Below are 15909 nucleotides of genomic sequence, written 5' to 3'. Positions count from 1 at the left end.
ACTGCACACTTACAGAGCAACGACTGTCATAAAGGTCTAAGATAGACCTTTTAGATCTGGGGTGTAGCTCGGGGTGGACACTTGCCTGGCATGCACAAAACCCTAGGCACAATCCCCAGCACCAAAAATAAATAAATAAATAAATATGCAAATAAATAGATAGATAGATAAATGTTTTTTGAAATCTTTATTTTATGTCCTATTTCAGCTAATTAGCAGCTGAACTGGATAGTACAGATGCTTCACATTTACCCCACAATAAAATGCAGAGATTTCACACTATAATACTCTTTTACTTACATCATGTTAGACCTGAGTCTAAATTCCTCATCTTGCATATAGTAGAGATTTCAGGCTTCATTGTGCTTTGCAAGCCTCTCTGCCTCCCCTGATACCACACAAGGAACTGGCAGGGCTTACAGAATCCAAAAGGAAGGAGGAGGCGGAGGAGGAGGAGGAAGAGAAGGTGAAGAAGAAGGGGGAGGAAGGGTTGAGGAGGGGGAAGGAGAGAAGGAAGAAAAGAAGGAGGAGGGGAGGAGTGGGAGGAGGAGGAGGAGAAAGAGGAGGAGGAGAAAGAGGAGGAGGAGAAAGAGAGGAGTGGGAGGAAGAGGAGAAGAGGAGGAGGGGAAGGAGGAAGGGAGGAGACGGAGGAGGAGACGGAGGAGGAGCTTCGGGGCCTCTGTGGCAGGTGCTGTTCTCCTGGAAGATGCAGCTGTGGGGTCACTTGAAGGAGCAGCCCCAGGGCACTCCCTCGGGTGGGCCCTTACCCTCCAGCAGCTGCCCCATCAAAGGCCCTGCTCCTGCCAGGCTCCTTGTGGGAAGGAGGACTGGGGGACCGGCCAGCGCCTCAGGAAGGCACCCTCTGTACCCCTGTGGCCCTCCATCGACCCTGCCTAACTCTCCATCCCACCCTCCTCCCCAATCTCATGAACCAGGGGCTCCCCACAGCTCAGGCCTGGAGAGCCCCAGTGCCCACGGCCTTCCATGTCGGCAGGGAAGTGACATCTCTGCTCCCTCCTGCCAAGCCCTCAGCAGCAGTGCCCCCTTTCGGGCCACACCACATATGGACGAAACCCGAAACCCGGCAATGGACTGCAACAAGCTAAAACTGCTGTTTTGCACAGGACTGCGTTTAGCGGAGAGATGCTGGCTTCATCGTGTCCTGACCTCTACAGGAGGAGTGGTTGGCTCCCCTCACGGACAGGACCCCGCGGATTATTCAGTGAATACTGGCTACATGCTTCCCACATATGCTGGTGGCCCTGGGGGCAGGGACATAAATCCCATGCCCACCCATCACCTCCTCTGCCCCTGGGTGTCTTCAGAGTTTGGAACTCTACTTCTCGTTGAAGGGCACACATGTCATTTACTATAAGAGGAGACAGAAATCAAGCCAGCAGCTCAGCGCCTGCACTAGTAATTGATGGAGAAGGGACTCCCACTCAGGCAGTCTGGCTCAAGAGCCCTGCTCTTAATTAATTCCCCAAGGAAACCCATCTGTGTCTCTCTGCACAGCATCCACACGAGCAGATGGCTCCACGGCCCTTGCCAGTCCTGCTGCTGGCTAATTCACCTAATTCACCTGTACCCAATTCACCTGCACTAGCACCCAGGCCCCTCCAAGACCCTGGTCCTCCCTTCCCCAGGTGAGGCAAAGACCTTTAGCACACCAAGCACTGGAAGATTTCAGTGGGCTTCCACACCCCAAGTATGCTGGGAAATAACTTTATTTTCAAAATGATAAAAATTTAACTAAGCTTAGAAAATTGATCTCCAAATTTTCAGGTACAGGGTGGAGATGTAACTCTGTGGTAGAACACCTGCCTAGCAGGGAGGTGACCCAGGTTCAGGCCCCAGTGCAGCAAATACATAAATCTTCAGATATGACAGTTCCATCAGTCTCCTGTCCCCTCCATGACAGCAGCTCACTCCCCGTGTGGATCTCCAGACCTGCACCAAAGGTGGTCTGGGCAAGGTTGCCCAGGCAGCGCAGCGCCGATCCTCTCTCTGTCAGACGCTGAGCCCCCCTTAGGCAGGGATTCACCCGCCTCACAGAGATGGGCCTCAGTGTCGACCAGTATTGGAAACATCTTGAGATTGCTTTGCTCCTAAAATTCTTACAAATATAAATATAGTTTTATTGGCTGTTATAATCCATGTTTTGGACAAGGAGAAGTGGAAATAGCATGGCCTTATGGTTTCTGTAGTTTCAGATTTAGATCTGCAAAAATTGAGTCCTGCTTGATGATAAATGTACTCAGTATCTTAATTAGAAAGATAAAGAATCACATTTCAAAAACCACACGTATCTATTCCTTCAACATCAACAAAGATCTTCCCACCAAGGCTCCCTCCAATATGTGGGCTTGATTGAGTTTAGTGTTGATCAAAATCAGGAGAAATTACACGAATCGCCAAATCATCAGCGCCGAGCTCACAGGACTGTTTCAGGTGGAGCGGGGTCAGGCCCGGCAATGGCCTGAAGGAGGGTCTGGAAGGTGATTCCAAGTCAGAGCCCAGGTCCCTCCCGCTGCAGGCCAGGACAGGGGCGGTCTCCTCGGCCGGGGCTGGCCGCCCGGGGAGGCTGCCTCCGGAACACTGAGTAGGTTCCCCTCGGGCAAGAGAAGAGCGGAGTGGGGAGGGCGGGCGCCTCCGCCAGGGGACCGGCCTGGGCTCGGCGGGGACTGGCCGACCGGCCGTGGGAACCCTCATCTCACACGTCAAACCTGCCCAAGAGGCCGGGGCACGCTGCAGGAGGCCCTCCTCACGGGCACAGGGAGAAGGCCTGCAGGGCCCGCGCCTGAGCGCGGCGGAGAGGACCGCGCACGCGACACGTGACAACTGCGCGCGAGTAGAAGCGCGGCCTGAAGGTGCGGAGGAGAGTGCGTGCCGCCAGCGCCACCCCGTGGGCGGAAGGCAGGTTGCCCGGACCTGGGGGGAGAGGGCGGGGCACGGCCACCAGGGGGCGCGCGCACCACCGCGCACACACCACCGAGCACACACACTGCTCTGCACACACATGAAACACACCTCTCTGCACACAGAACACATACCAAACACTCCACTGCACACAGTACACACACTGCTCTACACACACACACCACTCCACACACACCAATGTACACACACCAATGTGCACACACACCACTCTACACACCACGGCACACACTACCCACACCACTCTGCACACACACGACACACACCACACACACCACTGCACACATACCACTCTATACACACACACCAATACACACACACCACTCTCCACACACTCACCAATGCACACACACCAATGCATGCACATACACCAATGCCCACACACACACCACTCTGCACACACACCACGGCACACACTACACACCACTCTGCACACACACGACACACACCACTGCACACACACCACTCTGCACATACGCAACACACACCACTGCACACTACACACCACTGCACACACACACACCACTCTGCACATACGCAACACACCACACACACATACACATACACACTACGCACATGCACGTATACATATTGCACACCAGCATACACACACCACACAAATATGCCACACATGTACACATACCCACACACACACACCACATACGTTACACATCACATAGAATAAAGGGAAAAACCATCCCCAGAGGTTTCTGGAAATGGAGAGCAGGCACAGGTGGGAACCAGGTGAGGAGCCCCCATGTGGCTCCTCGGCTAAGGCTGGCCCGGGGAGGCCGGAGGCTAAGAGCACTCCTGTCCTGGCACAGAGTAGGGTGTGACCAAGGCAAGCCCACTGCCCGGAGCCCCCAGGGTGGGGAGCAGCGTGGCGTGCCCAGGTGGGCGCCCCACTCCCGAAGCCCAGGAAGTGAGGGTGTGGGGCTCCCGCAGATGGTGTCGTGAGATGGGGGCCTTCCAGTCCCCCCGGGGGTCCCAGTCACCCCTGAGGCCTTAGAAGGAAAAGGGAGGTATTGTAGGGGGAGGGGAAGGAGACGCCCAGCGGAGGTTGGAGCTGAAGGCTGGCTGGCCTCCTGGTGGAGAGGCCCAGAGCCAAGGGACTTGAGGAGCGTGGGATGCAGAGCCGGCCCAGAACGTTGGCATTGGGCTGTGAGCCCCAGAACGACTCCAGTCTGCGGTGGCTGCACTTGGTGCGTACACAGAAGACCACAGGTGCACTCGGGCAGTGAAGGCTCCCAGCAATCCAACCTGGGCACTTTCCATAAAACACAGATGACCACAGAACTCAGCAGTCCTGTTCTTAGTCACCCAGGAAATAAAATGTCCATCCACATGAAGCTGTGTGTGTGGCAGAACTGCAGAGGGTCCCCACTGGCTCCGCCCGGCCGAGCAGGGTCAGCACCTGTGACCTGGCTGACTGACAGGTGTACCCCAGCTCTGATTTGCACGATTCTTGCAGGAATGGGGTGCTCCATCTTTCCAAGCACTTCCCGACAACTTGGAGCTGCCTGCTCTTCATGTCTGCAGCCTCATTTCCCGGGACTTGGTGGACTTTCCCCAGATGCAGGGGCTCTGAACAGCCCGGGGAACTCCACCTGTGGGCTGCAGAGTTCCTGAGGTGACTGCCTTCCCTCTGATTGCCTGCGGTGGCAGTCACCTTCAAACAACGGCCTGTGGGCCAACAGCTCCTGATTCTGTGCCCTGGCTCGGCCGCCGGCTGGAGCTGTGTCCACAGCATAGAGCAGCTGCAGCCCAGGCGCCACTGCCCGCCACTGTCAGGACCACTGGCCTAAGCAGGCTCTGCCTTGGGCCACTGGGTCGATGGCCTGTCCCATAGCCAACTACTGCCATTAAGGCCCAGCATCTCCTCTGCGTGTCCTCATGGAAGTTCCAACTGCCCTCGCCTCCAGCTGTCACACCCAGGTAAGGGACCCAAGGACACTGCTGTGCACCTGGCTTTTGTCACTGGGGGTGACTGTCTCGGAGGCCCTTCCACCACACAGGGGAGAAGCCGCATGCGGTAGCACTGTGCCACCACGTGCGTGTACAGAAGGTGATGTGACCCGCCCTCTCCCAGACACCTGGGTCACACCTAGGTCACTTTCACTGTCACAGTAATCACCTTGGGCATGTGCCCTGTCCTAGATGTGCAGCCCTGGTAGGATAAACGCAGGGTGCCGTCTGCGAGTCAGAGTCAGAGCATTTGTGGGTCTGGTAATGTCGCCCGACTACGCTCCCCAGGGGCTGGGCACGGGCCTCTCACTGCCGTGTCCAGTTCCTGCCAACAGCAGCTTGCTGCCCGGCTTCTGGACTTCTGACAATCTGGTGGGTGAAGAGAGGAGCCTCGGGGATTTGAGTCTGTCTCCCTCAAGTTCAAGCATCGTCCGTCTGTTCACAGGCCTTGTGCACTTTTTGTTGAGTTCTGTTTCTCTTTTTAAACCAGAATACTGTTGTTTTCTACTCTCGAGGCGTCTTTGTGTAGTAAGAACAGCTCTGTGGCGTGAGCTCCACGTCTTCCCATGCTCATGTGCCTCTGGCCGCCCCTCCATCTTCCCCGTCCTTCCTTCTCTGCCGTGCGTCTTTGATCATGCAGACATGTCTGCATTCTAGACAGTCAATACCCATCTCTCCTCTGACCTGGGTGAAGGCCCCTCATGTCGGGGTTACTGTGGCAGACGAGGCTGCCACACCAAGCCCCCTCCAACCCCAGTGACCCCTCAGGCCAGCCTGGCTTTGCGGGTGTGCCCAGCCTTGTCCAGGATGCACCTGACCAGGAGCAGCCCAGGGCAGGACCAGGTGAGCACTCCTGCCTACCACGGCTCCTCTCCCAGGCATCGGCCCCAAGCTCCGCGTCACCAGGCAGGTGTGGTCGGCTGGAAGGCAGCCCGAGTGAGGCCGCCCTGGCCGTCCTGCTTCCGCTGCTTCACTATTGTAAGCCGTCCACTCCCTGACACACGTCAGCTTCCAGAGAGACTAAAGGCATCACTGTGAAGAAATCCTCCTGTGTCTCCCTGTCCAGCCTTGGTTTTTAAGTCTGGTGCGTTTTGGGAGGACCTCCTCTGTACACCAGTTACGGACCTAACTTTCTTTTTCTCAGTGGCTGCCAACTGCTTCACACCTCTTGTTTTAAAACAGAACTCCTTCCTTACACAGCAAACCCGGACCTCGCGTCCACCTCTGGCCCTGCTGCTTCACGACTGCTGGTGCCACCAGCTCTGCATGGCTAACTCGGGCCTCCCGGTCCGTCGCCTCGTGTGAAAGGAGAGTGTGCCCTGGCTGCACTGTTTCACTAAAAAGCCTCTGTCACGTGAAAGTCAGAGTCTAGTCTAGTCCCAGCAGAGCTTGCTGGCTTCCCAGCCAGCGCACAGGAGCCAGGCAGAGGCTCACAAGTGCTAAGCAGAGCTGGTATGGACGGTCCTTAAAGCCTGACACATTGTCCGACACCTCTACTTAAAGCCGTGGAGGTATTAAATAAAATTTTTTAAAAGACCTCTCTTAAGCTCGGTGTGGTGGTGCACACCTGTAATCCTAGCAGCTCGGGAGGCTGAGGCAGGAGGATCATGGGTTCAAAGCCAGCCTCAGCAAAAGCAAGACTGCTAAGCGGCTCAGTGAGACCCTGTCTCTAAATAAAATATAAAATAGGGCTGAGGAGTGGCTCAGTGGAGTGTCCCTGAGTTCAATCCCCAGTACCAAAAAAAAAAAAAAGACTCTTAAACACACCATCTTTCACACGAGGGAAGGGTAACAGTACAGCTCTGTATCAGACCCGCCCAGGGAGCTGGTGGGGCAAACCCAGCATCCCACGTGTCCTTCACATACCTGCTCCATCCTCCTGGCTCTCCTGGAGCCCTGAAGGCGGGGAGCGGAACACCCTTACACTTTCCAGCTTTAGAGGGAGACTGACCGACTGTGGGTTTTATTTAAAAATGCCTCCTTAATGGAATCACTTTGCTTTAAAGAAACAATCCGTAAGAGCTTAAGTGCAAAAAGAAAAATGTCACCAGCTCAAGTTTGTGTGCAGAAAGCTGAAAGGTGAACAGTGGGAGACGTAAACTCCTTTCTGAAACGTGCTGTTTATTTTGATCTCAGAGGGGGTACTTGGTAACAGGGAAAACCAGTTCATGGAGACACAGGGAGAGCCAGGCCCTGTGTTTTTACGTCAGGTTTTTCAATCAGCCTTTCTCCTGGGCAAGTGGCACAGAGCCCTCAAACTAAGGCCCAGGGAGACCCGGGGCACACGGGCCCCACGCTGGATCCACTGCCAGCCAGCGCCAAGCCGGGTTCTCAGCCTGGAAAAGGACGTCTTTGTCCAACAGACTCAGGAGCTTTCTAAACACACCACAGGACTCAGGAAGGACATCTTTATTTGCCGTTATCTTTGGAATACAACCACCAGGCTCTGCAGGTGTGACTTAGTACATGTACTGGATTAGCAATGCTTCTAGGGTTCACAAGGTCAAGGCCAAGGTTCTGATGAAGGTAATCTGGTTATCAACTGAGTATAAAGGAAGCTATAAAATGGCTCAAAGCAATGTGGCCTCTTAGAGGAAGATCCCAGCGACTCAGACGCTCAAGGAAGGACCCCGGAGACTCGCAGGCACTGCAGAGAGACGAGGGAGGACCAGCCGGAAGCCCCACGTGCCTTCTGTGCTCTGGCCAGGGACTCCAACCGCAGGGTCAAGGCGGGCACTGGGCACGGGGTCGGCTGGCCAGGCTCAAGCAGGCAGAGGCGGGTGGGCGGCGTCTCCCCAGGGGCGGTCAGTCGTCTTCCCCTCCACAGAGCAGCAGCAGGGCCTTCTTATAGTCCCCAGAAGTGTCGCCCTGAAACCCCAACGACCTCGTTAACCACCCGACTCAGAGGACGCCCAGGAAAGGGTACCAGGGAGCATCTGGCAGCAGCTTTATTCCTATGACTGCTCAGGGTGACGTGTGACTCGCACATGGGGAATGTTGACGGAGTTTCCTACCCCCTAACCCTGTGGGACTTTCTGACCTTACACCTTAAAGGCACAGTTTCCAAAGACAAGAACATGTTCTTCTCTCTAGCAACACAGGGAACAGGGAACCTTGCCCAACTACATTGACGCCAAGCTTCCCAGAGGAGCCTGGTCTGCAGCCCTCACGCTGGCTGGAGGGCCCAACACCAAGGCAGCCGGGATGTGAGTACCAACAGTACCAACGGGTGGAGCTGCAGAACCTGGGCAAGCTCCCGGGCTCCTGGCACAGCCTGCCGACACACGTTAGCCAAAGCTTTCTGAAATTCTGCTGTCCCCAAGAGGGAAGCGGCCAGGGAGCCGAAAAGGGAGGAATCTCACTAGAGGACACCCAGCGCCTTTCTTTCAACAGAAGGATATGTAAACCGGGCTGCTGGCTCACCCCAGGCGCACTCGGGCTGGTTCTCTCCAGGCTGAACTTGCTCAGTCACCTGTCACCACCACCTAATCACACTCTGAGGTTACAGCAGTCTGTGAGGGCACCCCACTCCCAGGTGGCCCCTGGGACCACCCCACCTGGGGAACACTGCAGAGCTCCCGGCTCTGGCCTGCCACGGGATTCTGAGCTGCACGCGGCCCCTGTCCTGCCTGTCTGGCACAGGATGTGCTGGTCTGTCCCGGACCTGAAACCAGATCCAAAGAGCAGTTCTAGTACCTTGATCATGGAATACAGTGAGGTGGCAAAATTCTTCCGGAACTCCTTCCGAATGTTGGACAGATCGATCTCACTCCTGGACACCACGACTCTGATGAGGGTGTGGTCATCTGTCCCGGCTCCCTTTGAAAAATAAAAAGGGCAAAAGCAGCTCTGAGCCCGAGCTGGGCACGTGGACAAAGTCAACAGTTTGGTAGAACTGGGCTCCGTGTTTTAGGGGAAAACTCCTAACGCCTGTCGTCTGAGACATAATCAGAGCTGGAGGACGATAAGAAAGAGGGTGGCACCGGTCAGAAGACGCAGCGTCCACTCACCTTCATGGCGTAGTAGAGGGTCTCTGCAAGGTAGGCAGGTATGCTTCGAATCGACTTCACTGGAAAACAAGCCAAGTGACGTCAGGTGCTCCCGGACTGCAACCACCCGGGCACACACTGTGCTCCCAGAGCAGCACGGACGCAGCACAGCCGGGCCCTCCTCCCTCCCCACAGGCCTTCAGAGACACGGGAACGGCACAGGAACGGGCCAGCTTTCCATGCCCCCCTGAGCACTGCTAGACAGAGCAGCCCGGGCCGCTGCCACGCCAGAACCTTCATCACCAAGACTACACAAACTGCTCAGACGTGTCCTTCCCAAGACACTCGGGCGAACGGCGCAGGGCTACTTCTCCCCTCTTTGGAGCCTTGGCCTCTCTTCCTGTATCTGCCTAGCACACCGGCAGCATGCGAGTTACCCGGTTCTAGGAACACGCCACGGCTGACTAGGGAGCCGCTCGGCCCAGAGCCCACTGTGGCTCTGGAGACCTGGAAACTCTAGAAATGGTCAACAGTGACCGTCCTTCAACTGGGAGTTTTGTGAACTCTCCCTTTCCCAATGCCTCTGAAAGATAGCCACTAGTAGCCATAAGTGAAAACTGTACGTGAGCTCTAATAGTGAAGGAGCCGTCCAAGTTCTCACGAACTGGACATTCAGAGGAAACTCAGTGCTCACGCAGGCCACCTCTTCTCGAGAACAGGACGGCCTGACCTCAACCCTGAGGCTTGGCACCAACAGCAGACAGAGGCTCTCTGCAAACCTGTGTGGAACCAGGACCCTGGGAACCACTCCCAAGCTGGGCCCCCCCTGGCCTGGAGGGACGCGATACCTCAGTCAACTGCACAAAGTCTGCACCTCAATTTTCCAGATTGTACTGAACATGTGGTTGAAATAAAACTCTAATTTTTTTAATATGAAAACCACATCCTCTATTACATTCTGGGTCTCTCTTCTAACAGATGGTGATGTCTCAGTCTGCCTCGGAGCTGTGAGCACTGTACTGAGAGAACTCTAAAATGCCACAGGTACCAGCCTCTGAGATGGTGTCCCCAGCCCTCCAGGTTCCCAGGGAACAGTGAGGTCCCCATGTGGCTTCAAACAACTCCTAACAATTTCCTCTGGATCCTGGAGCACCGGCGAGCAGGCCAGCGTCACATGAGTGGGAGACGGGACTCTGCCCTCCGGGTGCCGTGCCAGGCTCCTCTTTCCATGAACCATGCCCCACACCTTCAGATTCAGCCTCAAGCGAGCAGAACCCGTTAGCTGCTCTCGCCATGGACACTACACACTGTGAGGTCACCTACCAACGGCAAGCAGCAGCTGCTCCAGGTGTCCAGAAGTCTCCCGGTCGATGGTCTCCTCAATCTGGAACCCCGATATGGTCATGTACTTGTCAAACACTAGGAAAAACGAAAGGAGTTTTGACTCACACAACCGTGGATCCTTCCAGCAATCAGAGTTCTCGCTGCGCGGCTCTTCTCCTACCCAGGGCCTTGTCTCTGAGGGAGCCTGTGCTCGGGCTCAGGTGCCAAGCCAGCAGCGACAGTTCACGGCGCTCTCTGCCCACTGACCTCCCAGCCCCCTGCCAGTCCGGACCAGAGGGACCTCAAGGGGAGTCTGCTGTGGGGACTCTGAGATGTCCTCCTCTTCCTTACGAAAAGTGAAGGAAATGACTGGTTTACCCCTTTCTTTTCTTCTCGCTGTGAAAATGGTTAGTTCAGAGCTACAGCAACTGTCTCGTGACGACGAGGCAGATGGCATGAGAAGGAAACCAAGACACCGAGGACAGCGGGGTAGGAAACCAGGACGATCCCAGGTCCTGCCAAGCCCGCCTCAGAATCCACCTGCAGAACTGAAGCCACCATGTGGGCTCCGTCACCTGCTCCTGAACACATTCTCAGCTGAGAGCATAAGTCCAGGTGACAACCCAGAAGGGGGGTCTCAGATCCACCATCCTGGAGGAAACACCCGAGTGAGCCGCCACTCATGGTCTGTGACTGAGGGACGCCCCAGAGCCCGACCCTCACCACCCTCCGGAGACGGGGGCTTAAGCTCCTGGTTCCGTAAGTCACAGCAGCGGTAAAGGGAGTCAGCAGACCTGCCCAGGTGGCACAGGGTGCCTCAGAGGCCAGGGCAAGGCCACAGGGCAGCGTGTCCGCCACCCAGCCTCTTTCACTCACCCCTTCTCAAGTGCGACACACTCCGTGTTCCGAAGATGGTAATGAACTTCTCCTCGTCGGTGCCCCACTTGAGCTCTCCGGCCTGAAACAGCGCCTGCAAGCATTCCCGCCTCCGTCAGGAAGGCCCTCTGCGACCCCCAGGCCCTGAGCCACCGTGCAGCTTCCTGCAGACCACACGTGCTTGCCGCACGTCTGGCCCTGTCCATTCCTGCCGTCTCCAACTCTCAACTCGGCCTCCGGGGTTTGGAGCGCCACTGGGGCTCGCCAGGATTCACAGGTCAGGTCGAGGTGACAAAGCACAGCACCAGGCAAGACTAGGTCTGCCCAGAATGCCTTCTGTGACTTCCAATTTTGGGAGGGAGGAAATTTCTGATCATCTCACTGCGGTCCATCCACTTACGTTTGGGAAATCCTAAGCAGGAGTTCCAGGATCTGGAGGATCCAGGATCTGCTCCTGTCTGACTTGGGCTACGCTGTTCAACAGGCAGCCACCGGGCTTTCTCTTTGCCACTGAGTTACCAGGCTGGCCGAGGGAGACCCCTGCTCCCCTGGGAGCACCACGCCGTAGCCGTTCTCGGGAGGTCCACCCACGGCTGGCTCAGCGGGTCTCCTGCAGCCATCTGAGAAGACCTGGGCCTGCTTCTCAGGTCACCACTGGAAACCTTCCAGAGTGCCCACTCCTGGAGCGGGAACAGGAGACTCAGCCCGCCCCCCACCCACCCACAAGGAATTAACGCTGGGAAAGCAAGAAGGCGCCTCAGCCCTGAACAAAGCCCCCCCAGGGGAGTGCGACTCGGAGCTCAGCTGGACGGTGGCTCAGCCCTGCAGATGGCGGAGGAGACGAGGAGGGGTCCGGCTGGGAACACTGGACTGCTGTGCAGAGCGACAAGGCCAGCTGGGCTGCCCTGCTCTTGAGTGGGGGTGAGGACGGCCCTGGCTACGTGGACGGCTCACGCACGGCTCACTTCCCTGCTGAGGGCCCACTGAGTGCTGTGAGCTGGGCAGCTCTGCGGCCCCTGAAGGGCAGGGGGGCGCTTCAGCGTGAGGGGCAGTGCAGTGGCAGAAGGCCTGCGGTGCAGTGGGCCTTCCTGTGCGGGCCACCTGACCCCTGGAGGTGACTTGGGGCTACCTGCAAAGTGCCCGCGCTGAGGGCTCAGCAGGAGAAGCAGGCCGAGGCGCAGGGAGAGCCCCGGGAGAGCCGGGGCAGGGGCGCGGACGTCCACATTAGGAACGGGCTCTACCTGGGGACAGCGGACCCAGGAGGGTCCTCGGAGCTTACGCAGGAACAGGAAGCAGGCCTGCGTCTGGCAAGGCGGGTGGGTGAGGGTCAACAGGCAGCAAACCGCCCTCGGCTCCTCCCCGCAGCCAGGCAGAGAGGGCAGCACTCACACCCCCAACACAGCTGCCCAAGAGACGGGTGCTCTCCTCACTGCACCAGCACGCCAGGCCACAGGCCAGCGGGCCACTGTGCAAGCCCTGGAGAGGGCCCACGGCGCTGCCCGCTTCCCTGAGGACCAAGACTGCCACAGGAGGGGCAGGGGGACGCCAGGCGACTCGGGAACCCAAGCAGCCCCTCGTTCCCCACCCCCGGGCCTCGGCTCCAGGTGCAGACTTCCTGACACACAGCTCCTGCACCTCAACACCTCGTAAACCACACGGAGACCACACAGGGTCTGAGAGTCTGCCAATGTGACATTTGGGAGCCACTAACACTTGGCTGACAGAAGAGAAGTACCGGCCAGGCCCGGCAGTGACATCTGCAGCCCAGCCACAGGAGCCCGAGGCCAGAGGGCTGCAAGTTCCAGGCCAGCTGGGCAACTGGGCGGGGCCCCGTCTCAATAAACAAGGGGTCTTGGGGTGCAGCTCAGCAGAGTGCTTGCCTAGCAAGTGTGCGGCCCCAGCACCACAGAAAAACAAAACGGAGGGACGACATTGTTTAGAATTCTTCCAAAGGACAGGCAGGAGCACTGCAGATGCTAGGTAACCCGCCACCACTCATGGGACAGGACGACACACACCTTCAGACGCGATCCTTCCTTCTTACCCCTTCCTAAGAGACCTACTGCCCCGTTACCAGTGGGGTCAATAACACTGGGTGGTTGCCGTTGTTTTTTTGCAAAATTCTTTGTTTTTTGAATGTTTCATAACAACAAAAAAGGAATGATATGTCTAGGTGGAACTCACTGTACTATTTCACTTCATGTTTGGATAAAATATTTTATTAGCCAGACCAGAATGAGAGAACTCTGCCAAGGTGAGTCTTGTGATCTGTCATGGACACCTGAACTGGATTGTCCTAGAGACCTCACAACACACCTGGTGACGCTCCCTTACCACATATTCCTTCCATGCACAGATGGGGGCAAAGTCGCCACACAGCTGGCCTCACTCACCTGAGCGTCTTGTTCAACTTGAGCTTCGTCGATTCCAGCATCAGGGTCTCTGTTCGCCTATAAGACAGTACGTCCCATGACTGAATCACTCCAAAGGAAAAATGTCCCACCTGGTGGTTATGCACGTAGAGCTCTTTCTCTTAGGAATAAATGGCTTTTCAAGGTCACCTCAATCCTACAATCTATCACACAGAACTGTCCAAATCCAACCTGACCCTCCTGACCCTCCTGTGAAAGCGGAGGACACAGACTGCTCTCTGCAGCCAAAGGCTGAGGCAGCCGCTCAGAGTTGAGGCTGTGTGTTCTGAAAGGTAAACAAGCACAGGCTGCACACACCCACCAGCAGGACCAACCAGCACAGAGAGCATCAGAAGAATTTCAAGTGGCTTCCCTGGATAATCAGGCCACTCCACCTTCAGACTCTCTCCCCTACCCCCAAAGTACTAGGCACTGAATCCAAGGGCGCGCTCCCACCAAGCTACATCCACAGTTCTTTTGCTTTTTATCTTTGAGACAGGGTCTTGCTAAGTCGCAGAGGCTAGCCTTGAACTTGCGATTCTCCTGCCTCGGGCTCCCCCGTTGTGGGGATTACAGGTGTGTCACCATGCCTGCCAACTTCAGACTTTTCACGTCAAGCTAGAGTTGGTCTCCACCCAATACCTGAAGGAGAACCACCAACATCCTCTGGTAGTACCCCGAGGTGTCCCCCACCACGTCGTCTTCCAGGCTTGAGCCGTACTCTGCAACAGAACCATTCCACACTTACTCACAGCTGCTTTCAAATAGAAAGAGATCCTGCCCCATTCGTCAGAGGAAAGAGATACAAAATAAGAAATACTGTATTGATTAACAAATTCTCTCTGTCCCGTCTCTCAGTGCTGGAGACTGAAGACAAATGCTGAGTGGCTGGGAGGCATGACCACAGTCTCCCCAAGCCGTGATGCAGCCTGGGCCCCGACTCAGCCATCCAGAAGGGCTCTGGAGAGCCTCTTAAACACTTTGACCATAAGATTCAACTTCTCCTGCTTCTTCCCAATGTCCCACGTGACGGGTTTCCCATGTCTTTCACCCTCTGAGTGGCCCTTCTCTGGGCATGGCCATATTCTACCCTCCCCCCAATAAAACATGTTTTTCTCTGCAGCTAATAAAGTTAAGTGAGAGACAGCGATGGCATCCTGAGGTATGCCCTCCTGCCTCCAAGGTCAGGGAAAGAGAGAAGCAGGTCTGCCGAGTCCACAAGCACCTTTCACTCTCAAACAGCTGCTCCCAAAAGGAAAGGGCAGGAAGCAGCGAGGACTCAAACGAAGGCAGCTCTGCCACGGACACTCGCGGGCGTTCCCAAGTCCACAAATACCTGCCAGAACTACAACGCACTGAGACAGCAAAAGAAGAAGGAAAGAGGCGTCACTCTAAGGTGTGAAAATATGTAACCATTACTTGAAAGCAGGCAACTTTAAAAGACTAAAACTTCTATTTTAAAAGACCCAAAAAAATCATGTTTACTTCAACCAGTGATCCAAGTAGAATCTTGGCGGGAACCTCTGACTCCTTCCTCTACTGCAGCACCCACAAGTAACCAACCATCAGCCCTATCCGAGATCTCGTGCTCTGAGTGACATCCTGGATTTCCCATAACTGTGTGGCTGTTAAGTCCCAAACCCCAGCTCACCTTGGGACATGCAGCTGGAGTCAAACCCCCTTCCTCATCGGCTGTGGCACTGACTGCTGTGCAGTCCACTCAGAACCACACATGGCTCTGAACCAAGCCGGGATCCACAACCCGCCACACAAACCCCCAACCTGGCCCAACTCGCTGGGGACACAGGCCCCTCCACGATGGCATGCTCTCTCAACTGCACTCCTCTTTCCAGTGTCCACACCTCTGAGGACAGTGGCCCTGCTCGAAAAATGCCTGTTACCTACTCCAAGCCCAGTGCCCGGCTCTACGGAGAGACAGGACAAACAGAAACTGTACTGTAGAGTGTCTGAATATCTAAGGTGTGACGTTCTGGTATGTATAGGGTGGGACGATCGCCACCACACAGCTTTCTCTCTTAGACAACGTCAAGTCCTTGACAGGGCTCCATTGCACAGTCGCCCCCCGGATCTGCAGAACTTCTCATCCTAATGAAATGCAGTGCCCTTGGCCATCGCTGCCCATCACCCTCGCGGCCCTCCCCTCCCAGCCCCGCCAGCCCCACCCAGCTCTGCGTGTTCCACACAAGCGCTCCACCACGCTGTCTTCCTGCGCCTGGCTCCTTCTGCAGGTTCATCTGTGCGCTACAGGGGGCAGGCCTTCCCCGTAGAAGGCTGAAGGAAGTTCCTGTGCACACACACCCTACTTTCTTGAATCATTCCTCAGCAGCTGTCCAGCCTTGAAACTCTGAGCATCTCATTTGTACGATGAAGCCTCCCTAACATCCAAT

The 15909-nt window shown here is 56.1% G+C and overlaps 1 protein-coding gene across 1 annotated transcript; it reads right to left on the bottom strand.

The window, feature by feature from the left end:
* Nucleotides 1-7296: 7296 nt before the first annotated feature.
* LOC124100994 (annexin A5) lies at nucleotides 7297-14223 on the bottom strand (the record flags this gene model as incomplete). The annotated part of the gene is given in 7 exon segments (XM_046456655.1): nucleotides 7297-7770; nucleotides 8599-8721; nucleotides 8913-8971; nucleotides 10215-10310; nucleotides 11091-11184; nucleotides 13484-13540; nucleotides 14144-14223. Coding segments are annotated over 7 exon segments (572 nt in total), but the record flags the coding sequence as incomplete, so codon positions are not given.
* Nucleotides 14224-15909: the final 1686 nt, after the last annotated feature.

Source organism: Marmota monax, unplaced genomic scaffold (assembly GCF_021218885.2).
Source record: "Marmota monax isolate L192 unplaced genomic scaffold, Marmota_monax_Labrador192_F-V1.1 WCK01_AAM20220418_F8-fsc00967, whole genome shotgun sequence".
NCBI lineage: Eukaryota > Metazoa > Chordata > Mammalia > Rodentia > Sciuridae > Marmota > Marmota monax.
This window is presented reverse-complemented; position numbering and strand designations above follow the sequence as displayed.